Source organism: Tursiops truncatus, chromosome 11 (genome assembly GCF_011762595.2).
Source record: "Tursiops truncatus isolate mTurTru1 chromosome 11, mTurTru1.mat.Y, whole genome shotgun sequence".
In the NCBI taxonomy this organism is placed as follows: Eukaryota; Metazoa; Chordata; class Mammalia; order Artiodactyla; family Delphinidae; genus Tursiops; species Tursiops truncatus.
Window position 1 is genome coordinate 11899811 of NC_047044.1, and position 24452 is coordinate 11924262.

The 24452-nt window shown below is 37.7% G+C and overlaps 1 protein-coding gene across 21 annotated transcripts in view; it reads left to right on the plus strand.

The window, feature by feature from the left end:
• Positions 1-24452, plus strand: part of RBFOX2 (RNA binding fox-1 homolog 2) — a 262366-nt gene that overhangs the window by 203705 nt on the left and 34209 nt on the right. For 16 of the 21 annotated variants that reach the window (XM_073788217.1, XM_073788219.1, XM_019952416.3 and 13 more), the window contains 2 exons: positions 16590-16736; positions 20195-20248. In XM_073788217.1, the coding sequence (XP_073644318.1) occupies positions 16590-16736; positions 20195-20248 (201 nt within the window). The remainder of the gene's footprint in view (positions 1-16589; positions 16737-20194; positions 20249-24452) is intronic. The other 5 variants (XM_073788218.1, XM_073788220.1, XM_033866151.2 and 2 more) reach the window with 1 other exon arrangement.

The following is a 24452-nucleotide window of genomic DNA, read 5'->3' on the forward strand; positions in this document are numbered from 1 at the left end:
AATTAGGAAAGTCATTTCTCAAAGCAAAGTTGGAGAGATGGGAAAGATCAAAATGTCTTTGAATAAAAGCATGGGTTTCTGTTTGGTTGAAGCTTGGGTGCTTGGTGGAGACTAGTGGGAAATAGGTGGGAGAAAGGTCCCTTGAGAGTACAAATTGGGAAGAGCATTTGAATGCCTGGCTGAGAAATCACTTTATTAAAGGTATTTGAGCAGGAAATGGAAGTGAGCAGAATTGTGCTTCAGAAGATTAATCTCTTGCATGTACAAGATAGTAGAGGAGCAGGAAGACTGGTTAGGAAAGGGTCTTATGGTTGGAGTTGATAATGGGGTTCTGGATTAGGGGTTGCAGTGATTATATACAGGAGGAAGTGAATTGAAGAGAAATTATGAAGATAGAATAAACAGAATTTGACAGCTGATTGGATAAGTAAAATAAGGAGATCAGAGTCAAAGATTTTTCATCCTTATTGCAATAACTATATCTTGAATAAAATCATTTTACCCCCCAAGTTTCAGTTTCCTCACCTATCAAATGAAGGTACTAATTCCTACCTGACAGAATTGTAGTGAGAATAAATTAGAAAAGCTTTGGAGATTACTTGTTTAAATAGTTATCGAGATAATCGCTTTTACTGTCTTTTTAAATCAGCTGTCCTGGTTGATGTCGTTTATTTGCGCTTTTTATTATTGTGTATTTTAATAGATCTTGTTTATGTTGGATAGTCCCATCTTGTTGATGGGGAGAACAAAAAGAAAGGATTTCTGACATAAAAATGAGAAATAAGCAATGAAATCTGGAGTTTTATTTTCAAAATATATTTTAGAAATTGATTTTAACATTGGGCTAGATGCTTCTTGTACTCTTAAGATGAGAGCTTGTTTTGACAGTCCTTTGGTCCCGTAGTGTGCATTAGCAAGAGAGATAGCAGTCAGGCGGCTCCCAGCTGGGTCTGCAGAGGCTTGATTATCGCTGAGCCTGCCTGCGGAGAAGAAAGGACCTCAATTCCTGTATGTTTAGATATTTTCCAAATGCCAGCAGGCATAAATAGCCGAGGTATTGGAAGTAGATAAGCTTTGGTGAGTGATCTTCAGATACAAGATTTATATTTGTGCACATATTCTGCCAGCCTATTGGATCATACTTTCCCTGAGGGCAGGAACTATTACTTGCCCTCCTCTTATTACTCCCAGTGATACACAATGGACATTTACTAAGTGGTTTTTGAATGAAAAAAGAAGCTTATAAAGGCAGAGTAAGCTGCTAGTCAGTAACGTCTTTTGAAGTATTTGAACAGAGTTGTTGGTGCATCTAAATTGAGGGAATAGTTGAGTGGTCGCTGTGCTGTATCATAATCTGCTGTAGATTTTATAGCCCTCCTCACTGGTGGGCCTTTGAGCACAGCTCCAAGTAAAGATGACTCAGACCCCATATTGTTCATCATCCTCAGTTTCTTCTCTTTTTTGTACACCCTTTCTCTGGAGTTGAAGCCAGATTTCCTTGCATTTCTCTACCATCAGAAGATCAGTCTAACCGTCCTCCCTTGGAATTACCCACTGACCCTTACCTGAAGATGCCTTGTAGATTGGTGACCCATCAAATGTAGCCAGGAAGTTATACCACTTAACAGTGGGTCCATTTGCCCACACCAGGACTTCTGGAATATAATGGTAAAAATGGGGCCCATATCCTTCTCTCATGTTGTGTATTGTTGGGCGATGTTACCTTCAGCCTGCAGCGTAGGTATGATCATTAGCATTTTCCATCTCCAGGCTAGAGTTAGAGGCTGGGACAACAGAGGATTCATTCATGCAGTCATCCAGTTTTCCAAGAGATGGAAAAGCTGCCTATGAGCAGCTTGGCAAGTTCACAGCTGGATTGATGAGGAAACTATAGCCTGGTCTGAAATGCAAAAGTTGCTGCAGAAAATCACACTCAGAGCCAGGCATGCATATTTTTCAATAGAGAAAATTGCCCTTTGGTTCACGTAAGACTCAAGACACCCTTTCAGCAAATTGTTAATATTGTTAAGTTGTGATTGTTGCTTCTTCTCTTTTGCATGCCTTCATTTATTTATTTTTATTTACTTATTAATTACTGATTATTATTACCCATTCTACCCCCACCCCACCCCTCAAAAAAAGAAACTGAAGCTGAAAAGTTTTGAGAACGGTCATACTCTGCTCTACTGGCCCTTGCTGCTCTCCCGTATGTTAGGGTAAGAATAAAGAAGCACTGATGATTAACTTAGTAGTGCAGTTTTTCTTAACCTGTCTACAAGAGTTGTGCATTTTCCGTAAATATTTGTACTATCTTTTGAAGTCGGTAAACTCTGTTTAGAATCACTGAATTTTAAAGCCAAAATAGATTTTAGAAATCATCTCACGCCCTCCTTTTACAGCAGAGGTCAGCAGTTTTAAGCGACTTGAACAAGGTTACAGCTAGCTCAAAACAGAGCTGGGACTCAGGAAATCTGCTTGAAGTCAAGGGCTTTTTTTCTGCTTCCCCATGTAAATTATAAAAAATAAAAGGCACCTCTAGACATGGTCTTAGTTTCCACTTACTCTTCAACTTTAAACCCAAGAACTTCAACTAGAACATACTTACAGATTTCTTTCATTCTGAAGCGTACATTAAAATATTAAAGAATCATTCAGTTAAGTATAAAGTTTTTAAAAATTGAGGTTATTGTCTCTGGTGTTTCTCTCTATATATAATTTTTACATAATTCTGACTCGTGGTTTTAAAAAAGTGACTTGCTGTGGTTTTTGTTAACTGTGATACTGGTTTTTGTTTCCTGGGGTAATATATGGTAATATTACATATACAAATGATGCCATTTAGAATTCTTTTTTATAACACTTTGACCCACCGAGAAAATAGAACTAGATATTTTCTTTTTTGCGGTACGCGGGCCTCTCACTGTTGTGGCCTCTCCCGTTACGGAGCACGGGCTCCGGACGCACAGGCTCAGCGGCCATGGCTCACTGGCCCAGCCGCTCCGCGGCATGTGGGATCTTCCCGGACCGGGGCACGAACCCACGTCCCCTGCATCGGCAGGCGGACTCTCAACCACTGCGCCACCAGGGAAGCCCCAGAACTAGATATTTTCTGAAGAAAATTGAGTTACTAGTTTATTGGGAAAATGTTAGCTGACATTTAAATGCCCAAACAAGACTAGATTCTCAGAATTTGACTTGCAGCAATACTCAAATACACAGAAGAAATACTTAAGCATTTCTCTTTAAAATAACTAAATCTAAACGTACTTTTGCTCAAGTAAGGGATTATTCTACATAAATGTAAATTCAATTTTTTATGCCCCCAAAATTGTGTTTGGTGTTAGCACTGGAAAAAATAATTTTATATGCATAGGTATTCTTGGTATGTTATTTTAGCACTGTGAAATTACCCTGATTTTCAGTAACTAAGTATATAAGCCAAGATTTCACTTTTTAGAAAGATATTCTATCATGTTAGGAGTACTCTTTAAGAAGGAATTCATAAGATCTAATTCCACCAGTTTTAACCCAGTATATACTCCATTATAAACATTTATAAAATTGCTTTAAATTTTAGATGCTAACAAGTCTAGTTGGTGGATCTTCGTGGATTGTAGTACCAGATTTTTCTTTAAGGCACTGTAAAATGACATAATGAAAAGTGTCCCAACTTACTTTCTAAAATATTATCAGGAGAGACTGAATTTTTTTTGAAGCTGTTTTTTAAAAACTGTTTCTATTTATATAATATTGTGGTTAGGGCGCTTGAGCTAGGAAACCAGATTGAGTTAGGTTTAGCTCCCAGCTCCTTCCATTTGTTAAATGTATAACCCTGAGAGAATTATAACTAATGCTCATTTTCCTCACCTGTAAAACTGGTGATACTAGTTCCTAACTCATAGGGTTGTTTTTAGGATTAAATGAGAAAATGTACAGCAAGTACTTTGTATAATGCCTGGCACATAACAAATATTCAATAAATATTAGCTATAATTCTATTGGTATATAATTATTACATTTCAAAGAAGGTGTTAATAGGCAGTTCTTAAGTTAAAATAATACAAATTAACAGGCTGTCCAATTATATATCTCTTTTCTCTTTTGCCATTTTTTTCCCTCATACCCTTGGGAGCTTGTGCTCTAAGGGCCATCCTGATAAAAGCAGTATTTTTCAAAGTGAATTTTATATTTTGATCCACAAAAATGAATGAATGAATGAATGATATATATAATATATGTTTAGGGAGAAAGGTGAGTTTTTTGTCTTCACAATTCACAGGAAACCTTTTAACTTTGTTTAGTCCAGTATTTCCCAAATTTATTTGACCATGAAACTCATTTTCTACAAAATACCAGTTAACATCCTGCAGACTGTCATTCTACCCTTTGGGAAGTATTGCTCTATGATTTTTGAAGCATGTATACACACACGTATCCTTTAGATGTACTTAAAGCTGTTTTGGGCAATGACCTTTCCATTAGATTTTCTCGGGTATAAAATACATCAGTCTTATTTAATACAAGTTTGAATCATTCAAAATGGAAATAGTGTGATATAGAAAAATTAATGACACTTCACTTTTGTGCAGATTTTAAACTGTTAACAAAATTCAACTGAGTAAATTTAAAAGCTCTTATTGGCTTTATTCAGTGATTCATGAATTCGGTGGCATCCAATCTATCTAGCACACAGAAAGGAGCTCTGAGTAAAATTGTCATTATATGCAGATGACATGATATAGAAAACCCTAAAGACTCCACACAGAAACTATTAGACCTGATAAACCAATTCAGCAAGGTAGCAGGATACACGATGAACATTGCATTTCTTTCTTTACACTAACAATGAAATATCAGAAGGGGAAAGTAAGAAAACAGTCCCTTTAAAATCACATCAAAAAATAAAATAAAATAAAATAAAATACTTAGGAATAAACCTGACAAGGCGGTGAAAGAATATGCTGAAAACTATAAAACGTTGATAAAGGAAATTGGAGATGATTCAAAGAAATGGAAAGATATCTCATGCTCTTGGATTGGAAGAATTAATATTGTTAAAATGGCCACACTACCCAAAGCAATCTACAGATTCAATGCAATCCCTATCAAATTACTCATGACATTTTTCACAAAACCAAAACAAGTAGTCCTAAAATTTGTATGGAACCATAAAAGACCCAGAATTGCCGAAGCAATCCTGAGGAAAAAGAACAAAGCTGGAGGCATAACCTTCTCAGACTTCAGACAATACTACAAAGCTACATAATCAAAACAGTCTGGTATTGGCACAAAAGCAGACATATGGATCAATGGCACAGAATAGAGAGCCCAAAATAAATCCACACACCTACTGTCAATTACTCTTCAACAAAGAAGAGAAAAACATACAATGGAGAAAAGACAGTCTCTTCAGCAAGTGGTGTTGGGAAAGCTGGACAGCCACATGTAAATCAATGAAGATGGAACACTCCCTCACACCCCACACAAAAGTAAACTTAAAATGGCTTAAAGACTTAAATATAAGACATAACATCATTAAACTCCTAAAAGAGAACATAGGCAAAACATTCTCTGACATAAATCATAGTAATCTTTTCTTAGGTCAGTCTCCCAAGGCAATAGAAATAAAAGCAAAAGTAAACAAATGGGACCTAATCAAACTTATAAGCTTTTATACAGCAAAGGAAACCATAAACAAAATGAAAAGACAGCCTATGGACTGGGAGAGAATATTTGCAGCAATGCAACTGACAAGGGTTTAATTTCCAAAATATACAAACAGCTCATACAACTCAACAGCAAAATAAACAACCCAATCAAAAAATGGGCAGAAGACCTAAATAGGCATTTCTCCAAAGAAGACATACAGGTGGTCAATAGGCACATGAAAATATGCTCAACTTCACTAATTATTAGAGAAATGCAAATCAAAACAACAATGAGGGGACTTCCCTGGTGGTCCAGTGGTAGAGAGTCTGCCTTCCAGTGCAGGGGACGTGGGTTTGATTCCCTGGTCGGGGAAGTAAACTCCTACATTCTGCGGGGCAACTAATCCCACGTGCCACAACTACTGAACTCGAGTGCCTCAACTAGAGAGCCCGTGTGCCGCAAACTACAGAGCACACGCACTCTGGAGCCCACGCGCCACAACTAGAGAAGAGAAAATGCGCACACCACAACTATAAGAAGCCCGCTCACCACAACGAAGAGCCTGCACTCTGCAACGAAAGATCCCACGTGCCGCAACAGAGATCCCACGTGCCACAACTAAGACCCGACGCAGCCATGAAAATAAGATAAATGTTTTTTTAAAAAAAACAATGAGGTAGGGGCTTCCTTGGTGACGCAGTGGTTGAGAGTCCGCCTGCCAATGCGGGGGACACGGGTTCATGCCCTGGTCCGGGAAGATCCCACATGCCACGGAGCGGCTGGGCCCGTGAGCCATGGTCGCTGAGCCTGCGTGTCCAGAGCCTGTGCTCCGCAACGGGAGAGGCCACAACAATGAGAGGCCCACGTAACGCAAAAAAAGCACAAAAAAAACAATGAGGTATCACCTCACACCAGTCAGAATGGCCATCATTAAAAAGTCTACAAATAATAAATGCTGGAGAGGGTGTGGAAAATGGGGGACCTCCTACATTGTTGGTGGGAATGTACATCAGTGCAGCCACTATGGATAGCACTATGGAGGTTCCTTAAGAAACTAAAAATAGAGTTGCCATATGATCCAGCTGTCCCACTCCGGGGCATATGTCTGGAGGAAACTGTAATTCAATATTCACAGCACCCCAATGTTCATAGCAGCGCTATTTACAATAGCCAAGACATGGAAGCAACCTAAATGTCCATCAACAGATGAATGGATAAAGAAGACGTGGCATATGTATACAACGGAATACTACTCAACCATAAAAAAAAGAATGAAATAATGCCATTTGCAGCAACGTGGATGGACTTAGAGATTATCATACTAAGTGAAGTAAGTCAGAAAGAGAAAGACAAATATCATATATCACTTATATGTGGAATCTAAAATATGATACAGATGAACTTATTTACAAAACAGAAACAGATTCAGACATAGAAAACAAATTTATGGTTATCAAAGGGGAAAAGGGAGGGGATAAATTAGGAGTTCGGGATTAGAAGATACAAACTACTATATATAAAATAGATAGACAACAGTATGTGTGTATATATATATATAACTGAATCACTTTGCTGTGTACCAGAAAGTAACCCAATATTGTAAATCAACTAAACTTCAATTGGAAGGAAGGAAGAAAGAAAGAAGCTCGGAAAAGCTGTACAGGATGAGATTTTATAGGCAGAGGGAACAGGAACAAGGAGGTTATACTGGGCATTTGCTGATTGGTTAAAGCATTTCCTTATATGGAGCAAAGGAAAATCTTGGAGCCTTGGATTCTTGGGTTAGGTAACTTCTGCTGAGTAGACAACTTATTGGTTGCCCTAGGCCTTTCTTTTCTGGGAGAGCAGAGCATAGAAACTTAAGTTTTGGTTTACTGACATGGGGATTTGCTTGAGCAACTTCATCTTGAGTCTAATGTGGTCCCTTTAAGAAAACCAATGTGAATCTTCCCAAATAAGAACTCTGTTAATAATTGCTTAATTTCAAATCTGTATGAATTGTGTGGCAGTTGATGTGGCAACTCTACTTTTAGCAATTAATAGAAATATCTATTATCTTTGAGAAGTTTGGTCTTAAACTTTGCAGCTTTTACAACCATGTATATGTGACTGATTTTATAAAATCGTGAGAATATCTAATTCATCCTATGAGGAGGATTCACTTACACCTTGACTGAAGGCCAATCCCCTATCCAAAAGAAATTGAACCCAACTAGGAATCATTTATATTTTTGTTCGTAAAACGATGAGCTCTTAAGGGAAAATGCTACAGGAGGTGAAACTTTGTGACTGGCCTTTTGCAAGTAAAAAAGATTTACAAATTAAACTATTTCTAATTTGGGAATAGATAATAGTACTATTAGATTAAATGTTTTTTTTTTCTTCATCATGCCAACAGTTTGAAACAGATGGGCTTTTCAGCCCATTTCTGACTTTTATAAGTGGTCTGACCCACATATTTAATATGAACAACAGTATTTGTCTACAATTGTGCCTGTATGTAGTCTTAAACCAACTAAACATTCTGTGTTCTAATATTCTGTAGGGCTTAGAATCTGACATCCCAAAATTCTTTTTTCTTTTCTTAGAACTCTTTGTTTTGAAATAGTTTTAGACTTACAGTAAAGTTGCAAAAGGAGTACAGAAAGTTTCTCCATGTTCTTTATCTAACTTCTTCTGATGTGAACATCTTACATAGGTATAGTACAATTTTCAGAACCCAGCAATAAGAAGTGTAGGTACAATATTATTAAGTAAAATATTCAGTCACCAGTTTTCTGTTCTGAATCCAATCCAGGATCCCACATTGCACTTAGTTGTCACGTCTCCTTATCCCAAAATATTTTAATCATCCTCAGCTTATATCTGAAGTAGTTCTAGGCTCTGAAGAACAGAGAAAGGAAAAAATCTTGTATTTATAGATTTGCTGTAAGATGATTAGCATGTCTCATTTCTGAGGCCTCTGCTTGTTCTACCTCAGCCTTTCATGTATGCGTTGGAGAAGGGCTATAATGCAAGCTCTTCCTTCTTGAGACACTAAGGTTATTATTGAAAGCGAGCCTTGTTTCCCAAAATATTTTATACAAGTCAGCTCAAAACAAATATAGGCTGTGTTGACCTATTTTGCTGCCTTCATTAAAATATGTGCATATAGTATTATAAGATTTTATTAAACACTTGTTTCAGGTTACTTTTGAATACATCCATCTAATTTTGCTTCCTCTAAAAGTACAGTAAATGGTGGTTGTGTCTGTGTGTTTTTAGGAATATAAAAAATAAGAACAGGAGAATTAATCATTTTGGAAGCTAGAAAGCAGATGGCCAATTAGTAACTAACTTAGCAGACCCAAATGAGTTTATCCCTAAGCCAGTAGTGGGAGAAAGCTGAGAAATGATTCAGTTTATACCACAAAAATTTGAATTTCAGAAACATGACTCCAGGGACTTCCCTGGTGGTCCAGTGGTTAAGACTCTGCCCTTACACTGCAGGGGGCATGGATTCTATCCCTGGTCAGGGAACTAAGATCCCACATGCTGCATGGCAAAAATAATAATATAACCAAAAAATAAATTGTTTTTTAAAAACAGTTCTCTCAGAAACACGGCTCCAATTCAATTTGGCAGACTTCTCTGGATAACCTAACTCAAGAGGAAGGACTTAAAGATGCATGAGTCAGGGGGTTCCCCAAGAAATTGCTTACCTAACTGAACCTAGAATGAATCACAAAGTCATCAAGCCCCTCTCTCCCACCCACTCAGAACTTGCAGTCAGTTTTTAGCTACTTTCCCCACCACAATTCTTAATTATGATCAAGGCAACCAAGGATTACTAGATACCTGGGGAAAACCTACAACATGGAAAATAGAGAATGAAAACTAACAAACGAAAAGAGAAATTTGGAAGAAAAGGAACCCCTTTCTCCTCAGAAATTACCAAAACAATAATTTATATCCTCAGAGAGATAAGAGAAGGTACTGCATCCACTAAACAAGAATGAAAAGCTAGTTTTCGTTTGTTTGTTTTATTTTTGGCTACGTTGGGTCTTCATTGCTGTGCGCGGGCTTTCTCTAGTTGCGGTGAGCGGGGGCTACTCTTCCTTGCGGTGCACAGGCTTCTCATTGCGATGGCATCTCTTGTTGCAGAGCACAGGCTCTAGGCGTGCAGGCTTCAGTAGTTGTGGCTCGCGGGCTCTAGAGCGCAGGCTCAGTAGTTGTGGCCCACGGGCTTAGTTGCTCCGCGGCATGTGAGATCTTCCCAGACCAGGGTTCGAACCTGTGTCCCCTGCACTGGCAGGCGGATTCTTAACCACTGTGCCACCAGGGAAGTCCCTGAATTGCTAGTTTAAAAGGTGAGGGGAATGGGGGGTTCAGAGAAGAAAAATGAGCCCTTGAAATTAAAAACATGTCAACAAAATGAAAAAACTTCATTGGAAGGTTGAAAGATGAGATGGAAGAAAAAGAGGTCTCCAGTCTCTTATCCACAATTCCAAAATCTGTAAAGTTCTGAAAGTCAATAATTTTTTCATAAGTTTGCAGCAAAACTCACAACATATGTATAGTCTTTATCACATTTATGTGAATATGCTTATATTTTGCTACAGAAATATCACTGCTCCACATCTCATTGATAGTGTTACATACGGGTTTACACCATTACTGCCTTTCTAAAAATCCTAAAAGTTCTGAATTCTGATACACATTTGGTCCCAAAGTTTTCAGATAAGGGATTAAGGACTTATATCCCAGAAAATAGAGCCAAAAGACAGAGAGATGGAAAATACAAGAGATAAGAAAGTTAGAGGATCAGTTCAAAAGATCCAATATCTAATAATACAAGTTTCAGGAAGAGAGAAAGACAAAATGTGTAGGGTAGGAGTCATCAGCAAAATAATTCAAAAAAGGTCCCAGGATTGAAGGATATTAATTTCCAGCTTAAAAGAGACCACAGAATTCTCAGAAAAATAGAACAGTATAAAACAAACCCACATTAAAGCCTGTCACTGTGAAATTTTAGAGCACTGGACATATTTGGATAATCTACAAACCAGAGAGAGTGGGGGAAAAGTCACATACAAGGAGACAGGAGTCATAATGCCTTCAGATTTCTCAACAACACTGGAAGGTAGGCTACAGTTGAGAGTTACCTTTAAAATTCTGAAGGATTTTTTTTTCCCAACCTGGAATTCTATACCCAGTCAAACTGTCATTAAAATGGGAGGGTAGATGTTTTCAGACATGAATCAGATTCTCAAGAAAACTTTGCTAAATTTAATTTCCTTTTCTTCTCCTTCAGCCTCACAGAGGTGAAAATAAGAAATGAAGACACAGACAACAAGAGGAAAAATAAATATTGGAGAAAATGGATAATCCATAAATCAAAATATTATTCCTGAATTAATCAAGAGATTCCTTAGTATCTCAGATTATGTATTAAGTCTTATTATGATAGAGACTTAGAAAGTAATACTTCATCTTGTATTGCCCAGGGTTCTTTTTCAGACCATAACAGAACATTTGTTTACAATGTATAAATAGTCACAATATTTCCATTGTTTCATAGGGGAGTCAGAAAACTAAATCCATTTTCCAGTTACAAGAATTTTTAAAGGTCACTTAAAATTTTTTTTTTTTAGTCCTCACTTCTAGAATGAGGTTTTGAGACTTACAAATCTGATTTGCTCTTCAGTGTCAAGTGCCCTGGGTTTCACCTCAATGAAGTAGCCCTCACTGGGGAGGCCAGGGTGTCTGAAGAGTGGACGTGTAGGCTTTAGTCACATGATTGCATTGAGCAGGACCACTGCTAGTCCTCACTGTAAACAGCCCACAGACTCCAGCCTCTTCTGTTTCACCCCCTGCCCAGTGAATCACGTAGGTCAGAAAATGACCACAGAAGGGAAGAACACAGAACGTTGGGAGGTTATTTATATAGTCAGTAAAGTTGCTCAGCAGTTAACAATAGAAAATAAAGCAAACCAGCACTGTATTGACTGAGATTTTTCTCAGAACAGTTTAACTGTCCACTTTTCACAAAGATACAGCCTTAAAAACTTCTGTTTACTTCTGCTCTCTGATTTGTGTGTTTCAACAATTAGTAATCTATAGTGAGGTAAACTTAAAGTTGCGAATGACAGGTGGGAGATAAGATCTCATTTAACTACATGCAATGTATATTCCCTATTCCTATTTCCACTATGTACAGAAATCTGCTTTTCAGTCTCTTTGAATATCAGTTTAGTAGTTCTCTGGCTTTGTTTCCTTCATGAATGTCAGTGTGCCTTTGCTGGTTTTCTTTCCTCTCCGTTTCCTCCCCTTCATGGCTCCTGTTCCCTCGAGGCATAGAATACATGTCACCTCTTGTATAGCTTTCCCCGCCCCTTACCCCATGCCTACCTCCACCTTCAGGCGGGGGTCCTGAGAAAGTGGAGCATGGGATCCACACGGGTTCTTCATTCTAATGAGATAAAAAGAAGAGAGCATGAGTGCAGTGCTAGGAAGGGGGTGGTTTAGCATATGACATTGGGCCACCTGGTTTTTAATTCCTACTCTGCCACTTAATATGTGACCTTGGGCAATGAACTTAACCTCTCCATGCCTTAGTTTCTTCCTTTGTCAATTGGAGGACAATAATAGTACCTGTCTCATAGATTACTGTGAGGATTGAAGAAAATAATACATGTAAAGTACATTCTTATATAGAGCTTAAGAACATGTACTCTGGAGCCAGGCTGCCTGTCTTCAAGTCCCTGCTCCATTACTTAGGCAGTCTTTCTACTCCTCAGACTCCTCAGATGGTTGCTAACATCTCTGAGCCAAAAGTGCCTCTGAATCAGATTCTTTTAGCTGAACACAGGGTCAAAAGGAGGGAATCCATTCTGTGTCTTTTAAAAAAACAAAAACAAACAAAAAAGCAAAAGCTACTGTTAGGGTTGTTGAAAGAATCACAATTAACATATGTAAAATACTTAGGCCAGCGTGTGACAAACAGTTAACACTATTTAAGTATTATTTATTATTGAAAGGCGTAGGTAAGGGTCTATCTTACAGTATGCACTCTACTCAATGCTCCGTGGTGACCTAAATGGGAAGGAAATCCAAAAAAGAGGATATATATATATATATATATATATATATGTATATATATATATATACATGTAGCTGATTCACTTTCCTGTACAGTATAAACTAACACAACATTCTAAAGCAACTATACTCCAATAAAAATTTTTTTAAAAAGTAATACTTGCTGTTTTACAGGGAATTCCCATTTTTCAACAAAATTCAAAATAAGAAGTGGAGAGAAGAAAGGGTCTGGGGTTGAAAGAGAGGAAAGCGAGTTAAAGCCATGATAGGATGCCACTACCTCCCACCCGAATAGTTAAAATGAAAATGACGATACTAAAAACAGCTGGAACTTGCACACACTGCTGATGGAGTGTAAGTTAGTACAGCCACTTTGCAAAACTGATAGTATCTTTGAAGGCTGAACCTAGACATATCCTTGATCCAACAAATCCAATCCTAGATGTCTATTCACCCAACAGAAATGCCTGCTCCTGTGCGCCCAAAGATGTGTAACAATATTTATAGGAACATTATCCTTAATAGCCAAAAACTGGAAGCAGCTCAAATAAATTCTGTATGGTTATAAAATGTACAACAGTGTGTGTGTTATTATGATGTGTAAAAGAAGCCAGACACAAAAAAGTACATAGTGTATGATTCCTTTTTTTAAGTTCAAAAATGATAGAACTAATCTATGGAGTTAGAAGTCAGGATGGTGGTGATCCTTTGTCAGGGGAGTAGAAACTGGAGTGGGCCCACAGGTGATGCTGGAGTTCTGTGGCTTAATCTAATTTGATGGTTACGTGAGTGTATTTTCTTTGTGAAAATTCATGCAGCTGTATTCTTATGACTTATGCATTTGTTAGCTATGTATGTTAAACTTCAATTTATAAATGTATTTAAAATCAGAAGCCTTAAGAATTTTGGAAATAATGGTTCACTTTTTCTACTTGCTAAGTCTCTGGAGAATTAAAGATTTCATACTTTTAAATACTGTAGGTGTTCACCACAAGGCTGGAAAATTAACCAATTTGGCTTCTTTTTCATCAATTGTGTCTTCTGGACTGTAAAATAATATTCTCAAGAACAGAAATTAAGTACCTCAGGCAACATACTTGGAAGTAATGGTTAGTTTTCATTTATCCTGCCACCTCACATACCCTTTTACAGACTACATAGTCTACATATATAAGCTATACATAAAACTATGGTTTGGAGCTAGAGTCGGTCTTTTTAACTTTTCTCTGAGTGATAACACTGTCATCCTTCAGATCAGATCTGGTGGTTTTAAAGTTTGATTGAAGAAAGAGTTTTATGTGATCCAGCTGTGAGATGTGAGAGGCAAGTTGGAAGGTGCTCGAATGAGCATCAGTTGTAATTGGTGCTTGTGCTCGTTGCTTTGGTGTCCGTGATGCTGCTTTTTAGTAACTTAGTGAGTTTTATCTTTGAATGGAATGTGTTTTGTTTAGTCTGCATTGTGCCCAGACTGAGGATTGAAAACCTTACACTTTCGCAGAACATGGCTTTGTAGCTCTTTCCTTTCCTGCTATTTTTGTACCATGTGAATGTGAGGCACAGTGAGGCCACCTGCGAGGCCTGAATGGCAGGAGATAAAAGCGGCCATCCCTCAGATTGACACTTGAAAAGCTGGTATACATTTGGAGTTCATTCCTGTTTATCCTTTATATGTTAAAGTCTCAAACTTCATTTCAACATGGTTTAAACATCTCTGAGCCAAAGGTATCTCTGGTTCAGTTTCTTTTAGCTGAACGCTGGGTCAGAGTAGGGGGACCCATTCCGTGTCACCCAGAATCTGCTAGAGGGACTCAGTTCTCATTCAACTGAGATAATAAGAACAGCAAGTTCCACTCCTGTTTTAAGTGTGTTGGTTTAATCATATCATTGAGCCATCCAGTTTGGCATGCGCTTCACAGGGAATAGTAAAAACATAAGGTTCTTAAATTGTCAAATTAATACTTCAAAGTAAATGTTTTTTGAATGCCTAGAATGTATCACACCTGTTAGGTATTTGTCAAAAGTATTTCTCAACATAGCAATTTTTTGAGGACTTAACTGAAAAAGAATTAAATTAACACATGCCTAGGACATTGCAGAAGAGATTCATGATTTAAAATGCACACCCACACTCACCCATATTCTTTCACTATGGATATACACAAATCTAGCATTTATGGGTATGTAGTAGATTAGGCAGGGTCCCTTCAAGCCTTTCCCAACAGATTTTTCTAAATGCAACTTTGCCCTGGGCTACAGAAGGGTAGGTTCCCTTTGCTGAAGTAGCAGGAATCGCATAAATTAGGGAGGAGAGTACAGATTGGTTTCAGAGTAAGAAGCTTCTTCAGTTTTTGAGCAAAGGGCCCTTTGTCACTAGGTGTCTCCTCTTCATAAATAATGTTACAGTACTTTGGTAACCCAGTAGTCATAAACCCTGGAACTAATAGAGGGAATGAAATATAAAAATATTCCCTTATTTCCTGAAATGATGGACCAGAAATACTGGTATCTCCACAACTAAGTATTATACCACAGACTCTATATTTTCAAAATGGAAAGATCTCAAAAATAGGAACTTCGGGCTTCCCAGGTGGCGCAGTGGCTAAGAGTCCGCCTGCCGATGCAGGGGACACGGGTTCGTGCCCCGGTCCGGGAAGATCCCACATGCCGCGGAGCGGCTGGGTCCGTGAGCCATGGCCTCTGAGCCTGCGCATCTGGAGCCTGTGCTCCACAACGGGAGAGGTCTCAACAGTGAGAGGCCCGTGTACCGCAAAAAAAAAAAAAAAAAAAAAAGGAACTTCTGTAAGAATCTAAGAACAAAGTACTATTTTTATTTTTTTAATTCATTATTCTTTTTATTTGTTTGTTTATTTATTTATGGCTGTGCTGGATCTTCGGTGCTGCACGCAGGCTTTCTCTAGTTGCGGTGAGCAGGGACTACTCTTCGTTGCGGTGCGTGGGCTTCTCGTTGCAATGGCGGAGCACGGGCCCTAGGCACGCGGGCTTCAGTAGTTGTGGCACGCAGGCTCAGTAGTTGTGGCTCACGGGCTCTAGAGTGCAAGCTCAGTAGTTGTGGCGCACGGGCTTAGTTGCTCCGTGGCATGTGGGATCTTCCCGGACCAGGGCTCGAACCCATGTCCCCTGCATTGACAGGTGGATTCTTAACCACTGTGCCACCAGGGAAGTCCCAATGTACTATTTTTATATCTTGTTTTCCTAATGTATCTCCGTGTGATCTTTTTTTTTTTTAATTTATTTTATTTTTTTGGCTGCATCAGGTCTTAGTTGCGGCACGCAGGCTCTTCATTGTTGTGCATGGGCTTCTCTCTAGTGGTGGTGTGCAGGTTTTCTCCTCTCTAGTTGAGGCACGTAGGCTCCAGGCCACTAGGGCTCTGTAGTTGTGGCCCATGGGCTCTGTAGTTTGCGGCACGCGGGCTCTAGTGCGTGAGCTCAGTAGTTGTGGCCCATGGGCTTAGTTGCCCCATGGTATGTGGGATCTTAGTTCCCTGACCAGGGATCGAACCTTCGTCCCCTGCATTGTAAGGTGGATTCTTTACCACTGGGCCACCAGGGAAGTTCCTCTCCATGTGATCTTGAGCAAGTCACTTAGTGTTTCTAGTATCTCCCACTTTACTAATGTACTATAAATATGCAAAAGACCTAAATTTTTTGGTAAACTATAGCATTTTGAACACAGATAACATCTTTGGTTTTTTTCTCTTTGAAAGGACAGCTGTAATTTTTGCTTAAAGACACACTGTTTGAGAATGATTGGGGTGGGGGAGGACTTCAATTATTTTATGTAATTCTTGTGAAATAATTGTATTTATTTTTCCCTTAATGTTGTTTATTTCTTTGCTTAGCAGACAGAAGGGGGCGCACAGACAGAAGGCCAGCAGTCACAGACGCAAAGTAGTGAAAATTCAGAGAGTAAATCTACCCCTAAACGCCTGCATGTCTCTAATATTCCTTTCCGCTTCCGGGATCCTGACCTCCGGCAGATGTTTGGGGTAAGTCTCTGAAGTCCTTTTATGGTTTTACAATGAAAATATACTTTAACTCACCAGATGTATTATTAGTCATTACTACTTTAGGATAAAATTACAAGTATGTTGAGAAAGATCCTGAGGTAAATCATTATTTTCATCAGCCTTTAGAAACTTTCCCATCTCCTGGCCTATTCTAGACATTATCCTTGCAAATTCTCACATACATAAGATGACTCCACAACCCACTTTGCCTGGGACTGAGGGGTTTCTTAGGATGTTCAGAAAACCCAAGCACTGAAATCAGGACAAGACAGTAATCCCTGCCTTTCAAAGGGTTATGAATTAAGTAAAATCATATCTGTGATCTAAAATCAGGTATAGGGGGTTAGTTTGCTGCCTGGCGTGTTCTTCCAGCTGTTTACTTCCTCCCAGAATCGCTGTCATGAAAACGAAGTATAATAGCAAATATTTAAGTTACTCAGAAATGAATGGCTGCTGAGAATCTTAATTCTTTTTTGGGGCTAAGGTGTTGTTGCCTGTTTTAATTTGATCAAACACTTAACTTGAACTGGGAGTAAGAAATAATTGATTTTTGTTTTAATTATTTGGATAGCAGCCTAATGCTTTGTCAGAAAAGCAAATGCCCTTCTTTAAGTCTCGGTTGTGGCCACTTCATGGCGACAAGACCCTGGAGCAGAGTTCTGTCACTTACAGCTGACTTCCTGGATGTGTTTTCTACACCAAAGGCAAGGCCAGGGTTGAGATTTAATGGTATTTTTGAAGCACTGGAAGAGCTTTTCAGCATGAAATGGTAGCCAGCTATTCTCCAGCTCTACAGAAAAGAGAGCAACAGAAAATATAAAGGGCAACGTAAAGAATTTAGGTTACAGCACTTCCCTGGTGGCACAGTGGCTGGGAGTCCGTCTGCCAGTGCAGGGGACACAGGTTCGAGCCCTGGTCCGGAAAGATCCCACATTCTGTGGAGCAACTGAGCCTGTGCACCACAGCTGCTGAGCCTGTGCTCTGGAGCCCGCAAGCCACAACTACTGAGCCCACATGCCACAACTGCTGAGCCCACATGCCACAACTACTGAAGCCCGCATGCCTGGGGCCCATGCTCCACAACAAGAGAAGCCACCGCAATGAGAAGCCTGCACACTGCCTCAATGAGTAACCCCCGCTCACCTCAACTAGAGAAAGCCCACACGTAGCAACGAAGACCCAACGCAGCCAAAAATAATAAGTAAATTTAAAAAGAAAAAAGAATTTGGGTTATGTTTAAGAAGAAACTTCCCAGGAGTATGAGTTACTAGGTTCTCTACTGAATTATCAGAGATAATATGGAACCTTAATCTCTGGAGGTCTGTGAAAATGGAATGCATCCTCATCTGTCAGAAGTGTTTTCTCTGTTGAGGCAGAAAAATAGTGTCCACTGAAGATCTGCCTAGGCCAGTTGTCAGTGATTTCTTGAAATGTATAATGCCCTTCTCATAAGACACTAAGTGCAAAAAAAAAATAAAATTTTCATTGCAGGAGATACCTGGTTGCTGTCTTCTTCCACGTAGTTAGTACCTATCAGTGTTTTAGAAGGACAGTAGCATTGGTAAAGAGCAGAGATTCCATGTTCTATTTTATTTCCATTTTATTACCTCTGCAAACTTGATGAGTACCTTCTTTTAGTCTCATTTTCCTTAACCAGTTCTTACTCTGGAAGGTTATTATAAAGATGAATTAGAAAATGTAAAAGAAAACAAACTCTAAAATACCATACAAATTTCAGTTTTTTTGTTTTTTTGTTTTTTTTTAAATCATTTGGATCGGTTTTATTTATTTATTTATTTGTGGTACGCGGGCCTCTCACTGTTGTGACCTCTCCCATTGCAGAGCACAGGCTCCGGATGCGCAGGCTTAGCGGCCATGGCTCACGGGCCCAGCCACTCCGCGGTATGTGGGATCTTCCCAGACCGGGGCACGAACCCGTGTCCCCTGCATCGGCAGGCGGACTCTAAACCACTGCGCCACCAGGGAAGCCCCAAATTTCAGTTTTTTGGATAGACATAGAAATAAAATAAAGTGCCCTCCTTCCTAAAATAAGACATTTTCCTCTTCCCTTGATTTTTCTGATTTTCTATTAAATGGTGAAACTGGAATCAAGTCCAGAAGTCTTATTCTAGAAAACTTGGGTTCTTAATACATGTTTTTTTGATAAAGATAGTAATGATTCAACCCAATAAGAAAACATGATCTCTGTTTTGCTCTTTTCGTTTTTTAGTTTCTTCACATTTCCCAAAGTCTAGTTTGAAATCCAAGTGAAATAGATAATTGGGTCTGTGAGTCTAGTTCTCAAAGGGAAATGTGAGCCAAAACGATATTGGAGATTTACTGTACATTCCTTCAATTCAGCTCATTCAGGTATTGATTAAAACAGGTAGTTTTATCACCTTATATATACCTCTCCTCCAGATAATTACTGTGTTATTTGTATGCCCCTCTAATCAGCTATTTAGCTACCTAGCAATAGAGTTATTTAGGTGGTGTATTTTTAGCTTTGTTTGATTTTCCAAATGTTAAAATATTTAACTAATTTCGAAACGAAGTTATTATTTTAAATATTCTAGATGATGTTTATTGCAGAAATATTGAAGTGGCAAATAAATATCGATAGACTCATCCATAGTGTCCATGAATGTTTGGTATGCTGGAAAATGGCATGTAGCCTATGGAGATAACACATATATATTTATTGATTGGGAAAGTTATTCATAGTATATGAAGTTTAAGAAAAGTAAACACACACACACACGCGCGCGCGCCTAAGGAAAAGCTGGGAAGGCTGTGTACCAAAATGTTAAGGTGTTGGGATTGCAGATGATCTTCATTTTTTGTTTCCCCTTTTCCTTTTTGTTTATCTATATTTTCTATTTTTTTTTTTAGTAAATGTGGTTTACTTTTATTTATTAAAAAGAAAAAAAAAGGAAGGCCTTACTTGTTAGTCCAATAGTTAAGACTCGGAGCTTCCACTGCAGGGGGCATGGGTTCGATCCCTGGTCAGGGACCTAAAATCCTGCATGCCGTGGCAGGTGCGGCCCAAAAAAACAAGAAAGGGAAGAAAAACAGCCATCAGTAGTATATCTTTCTACTTACGATTTCAAAAGTTAGAGATATAGTTAGGAAAACCCCCAGTTCTTGTCCATGTGAAGAAGCATGTAATACAGTGACGCTGTGAATAACTTCTGAAAACCGCTTCCACTATAAAGAGGTGAATAATGCGTGAGTGAGTGAATTAAAAAAGGAAAAATTATCAGCTCAATGATGAGGAAAAATCAACAACTGATATTGGGACCTACCAACAAATAGAAACATGGATGTTAAATAAGTAGTTTAAAGAAAAAAAACCACCTCTTCCTCTTTCAGAAAAAAGTAAAGTATATGGATAAAAAGCTGAACATGAGTAAATGTTTTTATTTTTGTCTCTGCAGCAGTTTGGCAAAATCCTAGATGTAGAAATAATCTTTAATGAACGTGGCTCTAAGGTAAGCTCCATTTCAGTGTTGTGTGCTTGGTTTCTTTTAGTTTTGTTTTATTTAAAATAGTAAATAGTCAGAAAACTTAAGCTGTTTTTCAAGCCTGCAAAAAGTATCCCAGTGAGCTAGCTTGATTAGGTTACCTCTAAACATAAGCCACTGCGTGGCCAGATTTCTCCTGAATCTTTCTTAAATTGGGAGAGTGATGGTGTAGAAACAGGAGAGGTTTGAGGGGAGAGTGTGGACGTAGGGAAGAAAGGCTGTAGGAGATGTCAGTCCTTTCTCAGATTTAAATTTGGCCTAAGCTTCTTATTGTAAAGGACGAGAGAGAAGACTGGAAAAAAGTGAAATTTTGTGAGAATTCTAGTCTGAATTCTACCAGAACAGTTCAGCTTTTAAAAATCGAACTTCAAAATGGCATACTTAGAACAAATTTAATATTTCAGTTGTTCAGTTGACTTGTTCTCTCTGTTCAGTAAATTCTGATAAAGCTTGAAAACAGGGAGTAGTGACTCAGGTATTCACTGTGGATTTCCTCCTTTAAGTTATACCCAGATAGGCAAGCTTCAGGACTGAGAGTCACTTCAATTACAAATACAGTGAGTTGGGGTTTTTTTGCATGAGGATGAACATAATAATTTACTGTTTTAAATTCCCAATCTGTATGATTTAGAATTTTTATGCACTAAAATAAGCAGCAGTGCTTTTAGGAATGAAGGAATTGTAAAGTCTTACAAATGGTGTTGTGAAAAAATATTTGATGAACTGAATTTCAGAATGTTTTATGTGAGAGTTTTCTTCTTCCTCAACAAATGGAATACACTCCACAGACACAATCAGCTGTGGGCAGGCTTGTAAATATTTACCTTGCTATGTTCAGTTCTACTTGCATTTTTAGATTAGACCAGTTTTTGAAATTAATTTTCATTTGGTCATCCCTACTGAACTTTGAAAATAGCCCTTAGCTATGATTAAATCTCTTAAGAATGTAATTTGAGAAGAGCTAAATAAAGTAAATAAGTAAGCTAATATTTACCTCTCTTAATTTCCTACTCCAAATTCACCATACTTTGGGAACTAATAACATATCTACAGAGTTATATATACTTCCTGCCCCCATCTGTACTAATAAAAATGTTTGTGCTTTCCTAATGCTTCTGATTATTATTCCCTTCCTTTATAGAATGCATCAACACTAAAAGTGTTTAATTCTGACTATAATAATTATTTGTTTATTATTAAAGAGGTAATTATACTCTAAGCTTTCAGTTTTCAGTTAAAACAAAAAAAGATTAATTATGCCTATACAGAACTTTCTCCAGCACTTAACTTGGTAAGTATTTTTAAAGTGAAATCTATTCAAACTGTAACCAGTAAAACTGTTTATACTTGTAATTTCCTCACAGTGGATTTCTATTCTTTTGTTGTATAGTTTGCTGTTATTTTTTTGTGAACTTTTTAGATACAAGATAGAAAAATGACAATGGTTTAGAGATGAGAAGCACATGAATGTGAAATAAACACATGAAGATTATTGACCACACTGTTTATCTGAACCAGTATCGTTTAAATGCTTTTGGTTTTAAGTGTTTGCACTTAAAACATTCTTAGCTAGACTAACAACCGGAAGCCCAATAAAATTCTATCAGGCATTGAGGACTTTGCTCCTTACCAAGAAAATAATTTGATTGAATTCTTGTGAAGCAAAGGAAATTGATCTTTCTAAGGCTTCTTTCATTGACTTCAAGGATTTGCCTACTACCAAAAAATTTTTAATTTACCCGATTCAATTACTCCTCCCCTGTAATTTCCATTTTAAAATGACACAAGCCTTCCTTTTCTCTTTGGGGAATCTAAAAGTATATGCTGCCTCTCTCAGCTTGATGCTGTGTCCTCACTGCCCTTTTTTCTTTGGGCTGCTGAAGGGTAGACAGACTGTGTACTAATTGGAAAATGTTTTTAAAACAAAGCACAGAATTCAGAATTGCCTTGGACCTGCCTTCTAGAACTGATACAAAAACCTGTCTTCATCCTTTGCCCTTCTTAACTGCTACCTAAAGTTCTTAGCTGGAATGGGCTCATTAATAGAGATTTATTTTGGAGTCAAAACCTAGATGCGTCTTCTGGGATCCACCTGAGATAAATTAATGAGTACTTTTCTTTTTGTAAATTAAGTTTAGTTTCTCATTACTTTTGTGTCTGGGGTTGACTATAAAATTACAACATGTCTTGAAAGGAGCCAGAGAAAAGGAGACTTATATGGTCCTATTGGTTAGCTAAGAATTGCTCAGTTTTTTAACAGAGTGCTTTTCTGTACAGAAATTAGCTTTATTGAATTTTTTCTGAAGCAATAATGGAAAAACTGACAAGTTTTTAGAGATAAGTAATACTTACATGTAAAACAGTATTTAACCAAGTGACTGCAAAACAAAAAGCAACTCTTTATTACCATGTCTTATTTTTTATGAGATCGTTGGCCCCGGGTTTGAGAATATACCCCCTTAAAAACATAAGTGAACACTGTCTTGCTGCATGTCCATTCCTTCCCTGCCTGCTAGTAGTCTACCTTTCCACCTTGCCTGGAGAGTAGAATTTCTGTGTTCCAGAAAGTAGTTGTTTCTTTGTTGTTGACTATTTTCCTTTTTTCTTCTTTGACCTTCATATTCTGAATTTGGTTTTTATGAAATGAATTTATTTTGTTTACATGCATATACATACATACATATTTATTTAAATTATTTCATTTGATTTTTGAAAGTGTTCTTTTTACTCCCTACTCCTTTGTAAAAACATAAAGTCAGCTGTATTTAGTTTTCTGTGATTAACTGAAGCAAAGATAGACTATCCTTTTGAAAATGTTTAATTAAGATATGTGATGAAAAATGATACCCCTTCCAAAAAGTTAACTAATGTACTCATATAGAATCTAGAAAATGATTAAACAGATACGCATAGCATTATTGATTCTCCAAATTTCACCAGTCGTGACAAAGTAGTAATACAAACAATAAGAAGTTAGTGTATAGGGAGAGTGGCCATATATCCTGGTTTATCTAGGATAGTCCCAGTTATACTTGTTGTCTTAGCAATTAATAATGTCCCCTTTCTCCCTCAAAGTATCCTAGTTTGAACAATAAATTATATTGTCATTCTCCTTATAGATCCTTTGAGTAACAATTTTTAAAAAGCACCCTTTTAAAAACCATTATAAAAGGAAAACATGACGTTTAATGAGAAGTAAGGGGGGAAAGCATACATAGTTCATTAAATGGAATAGTCACAATATTCTCATGTATTTCCTTCCTTTTTTCTTTTTTTCTCACATATTCTCACATAGAATCTTAAACAGAGCACTAAACAGTGGTCACCTAGTTCAACAGCCAATACTCTTGACCTTGTACTGTCTGCTAGACGCTTTTAGTAACTGAGCACTTGTTTTCAAAAGTTTATTTCACTGTTGAAATTCAGACCTTCCACCATCCTGTTCACTATCACCCAGTCCCATGACATTTTGTTTGTGATAATTATCAAGCTTATTTTAAAAAGAAATACAAAGATTCTAACATTTATATTTTCCATAAAGTTTTGTCAACATACTTTGAGTATACTTGTCACTTTTGAAGGGACGCGTTTTATAAATATTGAATGTATAGAAGCTCTTCTTCTTCACACAGTGTCAATTGTTAAGTCCTCTAAAGGACTGCAGAAGAGAGCACAGCAACAATTACTGAGATTTCTAGCAGATTTTTAGTTAATGTGTTTGCATTACTTCTCTCAGGTGGATTTCTGGAATGATGGGAATCTGGGTTTGGGTTAAGCTTATGTTTAGGCTGGAGTTAGGGAAGATAAAACCTCTATTCCCATTCCTCAGACACAAGAAATATGCTGTAATTTCTCTCCTATTTCCCTGGCTTTTGATTTTATGCAAAGGGAAATTATTTCTTTCCAAATATAGTCAAAAGACTGTCTTTGAAATTGCACCAAGTAGGCCTTTGTGATTTTCAGTAAAATTTGATGGGTAATGCTGAGGTGAAATGTTTTTCATTATACTTAAAACTGAATTAACAGTGCATGTATTTCCGAAAGTCTTAGTTTATTTTCTTTTGCTACCATTTTATGGGTTTTAGTTTTAGTTTTCTTTTATTTATTTTTTAATTCCTGTGTTCTGGCCATACCCAGGAGAACCTTCTGGTTTTGATTTCTCCCTTAAAAG